We start from the raw sequence: 9652 nt of genomic DNA, 5'->3' as shown, positions 1-9652 counted from the left end.
ACTCTTAAGATAACTGTACTGATTTACTTATTTATTTGGGGGGAAATGTCTGATATCCAGCCAATGGTTAACCCAACTTTTCTTCATTTTTTTTTTTTTTTTTTTTTTTAAAGGCTCATCTTACTTGTAAACACAGACTGCTAAATCACCATGAAAAAGTCAGTAAACACCCTTGGTCCCAAGAGTAAGACGAATGTCAGAATATATGCAGACTTGTCAAGGTTGGCTTGTTACCAAAACCAAAGCTACTCCCTTCCTGAATACAGCATCTTTTTTCTAAGGGACCAGAAATGATCAATTCTCTTTTCCCTCACTGTGCTTGGAGCAAAGTAAATCCCAAGGAGATGAGAGGGCTCATACCCAGGTTAGTGTCAGTATATTGAAAAAAGAAGACCAGCAGTGGTGACCCAGCGAGCCCCTCAGGAGATTATCCGAGCAAACTTAGGCTCGTGTCCGGGAGAAGCTGAGACCCCAAGATCCGTCAGGATCCCGGAAGGTGTTAAGGAACGTGGGTAGAGAGGAGGATTCTGGACAGATGTTTGCGACAGGCATGACCGTTCAGAACAGAGACAGAGAGAGGAAGCTGTTTAGCATCTCCAGTGGACAGTTACTGCCAACGAGGACATGACTAATATGGTCCCTCTTGCAAGAACATCCCAGGGGCACTCGGGCCCCGATCCTTGTGCACTGAGATGCAGAAGCCCACCTGCTACCCCATCGCTCTGCCTGCAGGCATGAGGGCAGGGCTGGGGTCTGATGGTCTCCGAGACCCCTACCACCGGCTCCGCACATGGGGGCTGCTCCGAAATTGCTAGGGCCTAGCGACCGTTCTGGGGAAGCTCGTTCAGTGATCGGCACTCTCACTGGCAGGAAGCCTTCCTTCTACATAAATAAAAATCGACGCACTTTAAACCAACTTCCACTCGTTTGGTCCTTACGAGGGAGACAGGACGAATGGCTTGTACCAGGCTTCCTGGCACCGAATAAGCAAACAGGCCTTTCATTTTAGTGCTATAGTTCTCAAGCGTCTCCAATTTTTTCTTTTTTAACTCCAAATGACCTGCATGGTGTACATATTATTTGATACAGGTTTTCTTTGGCAAGGGATCACCTTCTGAATGCCGATATCCAAATTCTGTAAATATAAGAGGTTTTGAGGTCTACTCTGATTAGTTAAGTATCTAACAATCTAATCTTTTATAGCAGTCACAGACTTTTACCAAAATTGCTGATTCCATTAGATTCCACATGTATACCCACTGCATCTGACCTGCTCTGGTTCCCGGAAGATACAACTTCAGATAAATGACCATCAACTTTTGGGGGGGACAGAAAAGCTCCCGCCATAGCGAGTAGGGGCAGGAGAACCCAAAAGCAAAACTGGTCCCTTGGGAGGGGTCTACTGGGAGACGTTTTTAAACGTGTAATTAGTATTTTTAAGAATGACTGCTTTCCACCCCTAAAATGTAAACTTTACTGGTTGGCACTGTATTTGACAATCTGTCTATTAAAAGCCAGAAATGCCGATCTCAAGCTGCAACCCACAGAGCCTTTTGGGAAGTCAGGAACACGGCCCTGCAGTCCTGCACGAAGGGCCCTACAGCAGCTTTTGTTTTCCTTTTACTAGACCTACTAGATTGTCCTATGGATCTCTGCAAGAGAGACGCCAGATCCGCACTCCATCCTTTGGCAAATGGAATCCAGCTGACCCAAAATCATGGCCAAGAGAAAACAATGCAGCCCAAGATCTATGCCCAATGGCTACGTCTCTCTGCTTCCAGGAGGGACAGTCAGCTGACTCTCCAAGCCTTGGCCTAAACACTGCTCCATCTTGAAACGACTTCAAGTGGACCGTCTGGGCTGTTTTCTGACTGAAGCTCATAAGAGGGGGTCTCTATGTTGTCCTGAACGGAAGCTTGAAGAACCAGAACCAGGGGGACAAGCTTCTCTTCACCCCAGGATGCTGAGAGGAGCCACGCCCAGCGCCCAGCTAAGCCTGGGCCCTCGCTGCCAGGACAGCTGAAGCAGGATGCCGGGGAGGTGTCCGGCTAGAGGTGCCCGGGGGGCTTCCCACCGCCGCTCCGCTCTCCGAGTGGCTGTTAACGAACAGGGGTCAGTCCTGTCAGAGCCGGAGGAGGGCGAGGGCCCAGCCCTGTCAGAGCATCACCTTTAGCATCACAAGGGCAGCAACATTCTGCTCAGAGCATCTCAGGAACCTCAGGAAAATAAGAGCTTAGACGGACCAGTTTCTCCCTGTGAGCAGCACAGAGGGTGCTAAGGAAGCAGAGTCAAGGGGCCCGGGCCTCCGAATGCGGGGAGGCCGCCAAGGCTCCCTGGGCAAGTACGTGGTTATCCTAACACTGTCGGGTGGGCTAGTGTGTGGGGTCTGAGGCTTCCTGGGTGTTAGGGGAGGATTAGTTGTGACAGACGAGACAACAGGGAAAGGACTCCGCCCCGTGCACAGGTGAGGGTTCTGTCTAAGCACACGGATTGGACGCTCTTAAGGGTGCCCAATGCTCACAGGGGGGAACTCATTCTCATCATCAAGACACACTGGTCCCGTTGCAAACTCGTGTTCGGGGATGACCTCTCCTCGGAGCGCCCCGCCATCCTCAGAATAACCTGGAAACCAACAGTGAGACATGAGAGAAGCCACGGGGTCTGTTCTTAGGCCGCGACCCCGGGGCCGGGCCTCAGCAAAGCGAGCGTCCGGGGACCCACGGGACGGACTGTGCTCCCCACGAGTGCAAATCCTCAGCGTTTACGGCCTGAAGCCCCTGGGCGGCTGGTCTCCACCCGCCCGCCCCCAGCTCCTCCAGCTTTCCACCTGATTACAAACCGTCCAGGAGGCAAGGCGTTCCCACTACTTGTTAGGCAGGCGGCCACTGGGGGCTCCGCCGGCCCTGCTCTGGGACCCGCGTTTAAGGCTACGCCTAGGGCCGCATCTGGAGGAGTCGCGTGGCTCAGGGGGAGTGCTCTGTCCACAGGCAGTGGTGGTGGAAGAGGGTCGCTGTCACACCGGTCCCCCGTGCCTGCTCACCTGGCACCGTGGAGGCTGCAGATGGGCTCGGTCTGGCTACAGTTGCTGCATAAGACTGAGGTAATGAAGCTCTGAGGTCATTTTCTTTATTCTCATCGGCAGTTCCTGAGCCAAGCAAGCTAATTGCAGCGATGACGTGGGGGGAAGGAAGAGACAAAAAAGGTCACCTCACGCCCAGGGCACTTCCAAAAGGCAAAGCACCCGGAAGCCCGTGCTGGGCCCCTGGGGTTCAAGGCATACGCCTGTCGGTTGCCTGCCAGGTCAGCGTGGACCAGCGTGACCTTCACCTGCCAGTCACGGGATTTCTCATCTCTGGTGTTTAGTAAACCGAGATCGGTCCTGTGCTCCTCCTGGCACGCGCAGGCCAGGGCACCCGGGAGCCCCAGGTGACGGGGCAGTGGCAGCTCGGGGCACCCTGTCCGCAGCAGGAGGTCGCCCTGCCCTTGGCCGCAGAGGTCAGGAGAACGTCTCAGTTCAGTCTGGTACACAGCTCGGAGCGCCTGTTATGTCTGAGGGAGCCCGGGAAGAGGAGGGCCCAGCAGGGAGACCCCATTTTGCATGTCATTGAGCCCTACGTGAGCGCAGCGCCAAGCAGGGCCCCCCGGCTCTGCCCCTGGGCCCGCCCCTGAAGGAGAAAGGGCAGCAAGAGCGCTGAGGCTGGGCACCGTCTGGGCTGGGGGGCACACGACACAGGCGGCCCTTGAAAGGCCGGCTCTCTGAACACTGGTCTCTTCACCTGTGGGTCTTGATCAAGACGCAGTCTCCTCCGTCCTGAGCGTCCAAGTTGTAGATGTAAAGGTGTCCACTGGATGATGCCACCAGGAGCCTCGGCAGCTTCTGGATCCTAAGGGCCAAGAAGACATGTGCTGGGATGACAACGTACGTGGGCGGCAGATCCGCTTCCAGGGACGAAGCCACCCCCCACCCTGGGGCCATCACCAGCGTCTTGTCCCGACATCCACGAACCCGCAGCCCGCTGACCCCAGAGTCTGGGTTTCTGGTGATTTCCTTGCGTGTGTCCTAGTGATCTACCTCGAGGATGACTTCTTGTCTTTGACCATAATTGTGTGGGTGAGACAAAAGGATATGCATGCACCCTGCTGCTCTGTGAGGTTCCCCTGCCAACAAAAGCGTCCGCCTACCTGCCTTAGGTGTGCGTCTCTGCCTTTAACAGCGGAAGGAAGGATGCAGGTGCAAAACTGGCCCCCATCTTTGCTGGCTAGTTTTACAAAGTTTTTCAAATGTTCGGCTTTAATAAACTTTTTATTTTTTTACTTTTCCTAAAGTATAACTTTATTGTTTTGCTAAGTCTATATTGCACTTTAACTGTTGTATCGTGTCAGACACTATGTTATAGTGGGTGTTTTGTTTTGTTTGTTTTAAACATCTTTATCGGGGTATAATTGCTTTACAATGGTGTGTTACTTCCTGCTTTATAACAAAGTGAATCAGTTATACATACACATATGTTCCCATATCTCTTCCCTCTTGCATCTCCCTCCCTCCCACCCTCCCTATCCCACCCCTCCAGGCGGTCACAAAGCACCGAGCTGATATCCCTGTGCTATGCGGCTGCTTCCCACTAGCTATCTACCTTACGTTTGGTAGTGTATATATGTCCATGCCTCTCTCTCGCTTTGTCACAGCTCAGCCTTCCCCCTCCCCATATCCTCAAGTCCGTTCTCCAGTAGGTCTGTGTCTTTATTCCCGTCTTACCCCTAGGTTCTTCATGACACGTTTTTTTCTTAAATTCCATATATATGTGTTAGCATACGGTATTTGTCTTTCTCTTTCTGACTTACTTCACTCTATATGACAGACTCTTTTAATGTCTTAGATAAAACACCTGTCGACCCCATAGGTATCTGGACCGAGACTTTGGAACTGGAGCCTTTTTACCTAATTCTGTAAAAATGGGAACTGTCTTCAAGACAGTGTCACTGGAACGAGAAGGTTAAAATTCCCACGCCAGCTTCCAGCTCAGCTTCTCAGCCCCGGAGGAAGGGTCCCGCCGGACGGGAGAGCAGCTGGCCGGCCACGGGGCGCCGCGGGTCCTGGCCCTGCGCGCCTTCTAGGCTCCCTTCTCTTGCCTTTCTTTTAAACCTGTGCGTGTGTGTCTGGGGCAAGTAAACCTGTGCTTTGGGGAAGCAAATCTGTAATGGTTTGTGCCTGATGAGGGGTGGTGCTGCACGTACGTAGAGAGGGTGCAGATGTTCCTGTGCCCAGAGAAGCCCAGGCGCCCAGTGGCAAAGGCCCTGTCCTGGTTCATCATGTCAGACACCTGGGTGGGGAGGTAGCTGGTCGCAGCCATGAGCATCTTTCCCACGTAGCTGGTCCAGGTCGAGGGCTCCTCTGGCTGGCTGGGGAGCAAAAGGCACAGGCGAGGGTGAGGCCAAGTCGCCCCCTGGCAGCCGTCCAACATCCCCGGCCGACGCTGGGAGCCGTGCTCACCGCAGCGGGCAGGGACTGTGCCCGGGCATGACGTTCCGCCCACCCGAACGCTCGGGACGTGCCATTCTGGCCGTACCCAGAGGGCGTCAAGGGCTCGTGTGTCCTTCGGAGGAGCCACTGCACGGCCGTTAAGAGGTTCCCAGTGCGACGGCCCTCCTGCATTAAGCAAGCTGAATCTGACTATCAGCCTGATTTCTAGGTTCCTGGAAGGGGGCTGGGCAGAGAGTGAGTTGGAATCAGTCCCTGGGCTCTGTAACCTAAGCCCAGGCCTGTTCTGGGCTCACGGAAGAAAAGAACAGGCCGATCTCAGCGTCAAGGCCTCCCAGCCAGACTGCGTGGGAAGCAAACCTCCGGGCAAGATGCTTGGACAGGTGTTTGGTTACAGCCCTCGAGCCACCCGGGTGGGTGCTGGCAACACACAAAGGTCGGGGGAATTCAAAGGGACCTGGTGTGCCCCCTGCAGTCCCCGCGCCGCATCCTGGGGTCTCTGGCAGACAAGGGGGAACGGCTGTGTGGTGAGACACGTGTGGGCAGGGTGGACACTCGCCTCTGCGCCGAGCAGCCCGGCGAGGACCAGGGTGGCTGCATGCGCTCCAGGCACCCTGGCCGAGAAGCCGCTTGTCCGGGGGACGCATCCTGGTGAGGGACACGGCCTGCGGCTCCGAAGCCCTGGGGTTTATTCCCCCCTGTCACCACCTGGACAAACCTCCCTGGGCCTCGAGGTTCTCGTCTGGAGGCGACGGGTGCTTCCAGGCTCCCGCCGTCCCCCTAACATCCTGAGCATCGTGGGACACACCTGCGCGGCTCGCCCTGGCGCGCTGCATTAGGGGTGGGGAGTCACCGAGAGGTACCGACCACACCCAGGTCCTGCATCCGAGGCGGGGCGCAGCACAGATGTAAAAGGGAGGACGCGTGAGTGCTGCAGGCAGGGTGCCCGGGACAGGGCCCAGGCCCGGGCGACTCCAAGACCACAGAGGAGGGAGGAGCGGAGGGCGTTCCTTCACCCCTCATATGCCACCGTCCTCACCGGGGACAACGGAGACAATCACGGTCCCCTGCCCGTGAGAACTAAAGCGGCGGCACAGTGTAGGGGCTGGCGCCCGGCGAGTGCTGTCTCATAAGAGGGCGTCTCAGGGGCTGGTGGGACTGAAGAGGCTTGGTCGCCGGGCTAGGCCTGGCGAGGCAGGTCTGTCTCCGAGTGGGGTCGGCGGGGCAGGAGGGGGGCCCGATCAGATGCTCTGGACAAGCATCTGAGAGTCAGGGCCACGCTGGGCCGGCCCAGGGGGCAGAGGCAGGGAGGCCTCAGCTCAGGCAAGGTGCGGCGAGAAAAGCCTCGACCTCGTACGGCACTTGTTGTTCTCTTTCTGACTCACTTCGCTTAGTCTGACAATCTGTAGGAATCGAAACTGCGACACAGATGAACTCATCTACAACACAGAAACAGACTCACAGACACAGACGAGAGACTGGCGGTTGCCAAGGGCGGGGGAGGGCGAGGGATGGAGTGGGGGGCGTGGTGAGCAGATGCAAACTCTGTGTACGGGATGGAGGAACAGCAAGGCCTACCGTAGAGCACAGGGGACTGCACTCCACATCCTGGGAGGAGCCGGAAGGGAAAAGAACACAGAAAGAACGTGTGCGTGCGCACGCGCGTGCGTGTGCGCGTAACCGCGGCACTGTGCCGTACAGCAGACATTAACACAGCATGTGGTAAATCAACTCTACCTCGGGACTTCCCTGGCGGTCCAGTGGTAAAGAATCCGCCTTCCAGTGCAGCGGACGCGGGTTCCATCCCTGGGCGGGGAACTAGGATCCCACATGCCGCGGGGCAGCAAAGCCCACATGCCGCAAATTACAGAGCCCGTGTGTTCTGGAGCCCACGCACCGCAACGGAAGATCCTGCGTGCCGCAACTGAGACCCGATGCAGCCGAAAATCAAACAAACAAACAAACAAACACTATACTTCCACACGCATCTGGTATCTCTATAGTGGCTGAGAAAACAAGAATGCAGATTAAATCTTTAAGTGTGTTGTATCTGTAGCCATCACGTTGTGAATATGCCAAAGACAAAGGCACATTCCCTTAGTTGTTTGGGAAGAGGGAGGGAGGGAGGGAGGGAAGGAAAGAAGGAAGGAAGGCCTCGAACGCCAGGCTGGAGGATCTGGGACTTTACTCCTGAGGGCAAAGGGGAATAAAGGGGTCTGAGGATGGAGGGGCATGTTCCAAGGATTAGTCCAGCAAGCAGATGTATGATGGTCAGAAGAGGCTACAAGGAGTGAGACCAAGGAAAGGAGGCCCGGTTCAGGGGGGTGGCCAGAGAGGAGGGACGGAGGCAGAGGCAGAGGCAGAGTCGTCTCGTGCTGTACGAGTTACCGCTTCATGGACGGGGTGGGCTGGGGGGATGTGGAGAGTGACAGGAAGGTGTGTTCCTGGTGACCTGAGACGGACAGAAGCAGGTGAGCCTGGAGGCGGAACTGAGCCCAAGTGGCCACTTCCCACCTTAAGCACCAATAAGAGACTCGGATGGAGATGTGACCAAGGCAGCGGCGTGGGGTCCCCGGATCCCGGGACCTGGGGGTGGCAGGGCATCCAGATGGTTCTGCTGCCCACGGGGGCCCGAACCCAGCACAACTGACGACGGATTAAAGCTCCGGCAGAGAGCGGGTCCTATGGTGTAGAGGCTGTCCGAGAAGGGATAGAAACGTCCAGAAGACAGATGACATCTATTTAAAAGCTTAGAGGGCAAGCAGCGTGCTTTGGGGCACGCACACACGGGGGCGGGTGCTGGAAGGGTTCCAGGCACGTGAGCAGCGCGGAGGGGCAGCATCTAGTGTTTCACAGCCCTGTGGGGCCAAGGTTCAGAGGGCGTGAGAGCAGCCCCTGGCCGGAGCCAGGGCCCCACAGTCACTGGGTGCCCCGGGAGGGAGGGAGGGAGGGAGCTCCAGACGGTGTGGGACAGAGACCGGCACCGTGTCACACACACACACACACACACACACACACAGACACACAGGCACACACACACACGCACAGACACAGAGACAAACACACATACACAGAGACACACACACACATAGACACAGAGACAGACACTCACACACGGAGACACACAGGCACAGACACACACACAAGCACACACAGACACACACACACACACAGGCACAGACACACACACAGACGCACACAACGGAGGCCGGGTTCTGTATCTCCCTGAGCGGGTGGAAGGGGTCTTCCCGTGGAAGTCCCACCCTGGGGGAGGAGCCTGTCTCTCCTGGTACCAGGCGAGGCCCAGCAGAGGAGGCCACACTTGGGACACGGATTTGAGCGGTCGCTGGAGGTGCCGCCTGGCGGGTGTGAAATGCGGCTCTTTTGCGTGGACCCTGGGTTTGCAGACGGAGGCCGGCTCCAGGCGAGATGCTGAACTCCTCTGAACCCGTTCCCTCGGTCGTGAGGCTCCCAGCCCGCCGGCCTTCTGGAAGCGCGAGGGCAACCAGGGGCTGGAGAGTGTCGGGAGGCTCCACGGACCGAGAAGCGCGGGACCCGGACAAGCGGCCGTGCTGCCGAGGCCACCACCGCTTTCTGGGTGTCCCTGAGCTAATCGCTAACCTTCGTGTTTCCATTTCCTATAGCGACCCTAGGGGGAGGTGTCAGGAGACACGCGGTGTCTGAAGGCCCCCTAGGAAGGTGTGAGCCGTGTCCTGGGCTGCGCGGGGCAGGGTCTGGGCCCCAGGGGCAGGCTGGGTGACATGACACTGCCACGGCTGAGGCCTGCGTGGAGGAGACCCTTCACTGCTTTCCCGGGAGAAACAGGGGCTGCACACCTGTGCACCTGCACTGGTGCCCACACGACAGCGGGCGGAGTCCCTAGGAGGGAACCCAGGGAGCCACGGCCTGGTCCCCGGAGCCTGTGCCAGCGAGGAGACCGCAGCCCCGTGACTGTGTCACGTCGTACGGCCCAGGTGGCTGTCGAGGGGGTATGATCCAGACGGCTTTAGCCAATCGCATGGGCCTTAAGAGCAGAGGGCTTTGCCCAGCCAGAGGCAGGAGGGAAATTCAGAGAAATCAGGAGCTTGAGACGGAATCGGCACGACCTTGCTGGTTTGAAGGCCTCGTGAGGAGGGACAGGGCCCTGGGGGCCATCACGGGGGCAGGGGCTTC

The 9652-nt window shown here is 57.0% G+C and overlaps 1 protein-coding gene across 1 annotated transcript in view; it reads right to left on the bottom strand.

Moving 5' to 3' along the window:
• WIPI1 (WD repeat domain, phosphoinositide interacting 1) overlaps nucleotides 1-9652 on the bottom strand; it is a 31509-nt gene that overhangs the window by 467 nt on the left and 21390 nt on the right. The window contains exons 9-12 of the mRNA XM_007455281.1: nucleotides 5236-5400; nucleotides 3777-3884; nucleotides 3041-3159; nucleotides 2522-2622 (exon numbers count right to left, since the gene is read on the bottom strand). Of these exons, the coding sequence (XP_007455343.1) occupies nucleotides 2522-2622; nucleotides 3041-3159; nucleotides 3777-3884; nucleotides 5236-5400 (493 nt within the window). The remainder of the gene's footprint in view (nucleotides 1-2521; nucleotides 2623-3040; nucleotides 3160-3776; nucleotides 3885-5235; nucleotides 5401-9652) is intronic.

The sequence above is a fragment of the Lipotes vexillifer genome, unplaced genomic scaffold (assembly GCF_000442215.2).
Source record: "Lipotes vexillifer unplaced genomic scaffold, Lipotes_vexillifer_v1.1 scaffold664, whole genome shotgun sequence".
Classification (NCBI taxonomy): Eukaryota; Metazoa; Chordata; class Mammalia; order Artiodactyla; family Lipotidae; genus Lipotes; species Lipotes vexillifer.
Note: the sequence above shows the minus strand (reverse complement) of the source record. Positions and strands in the feature narration are given on the sequence as shown.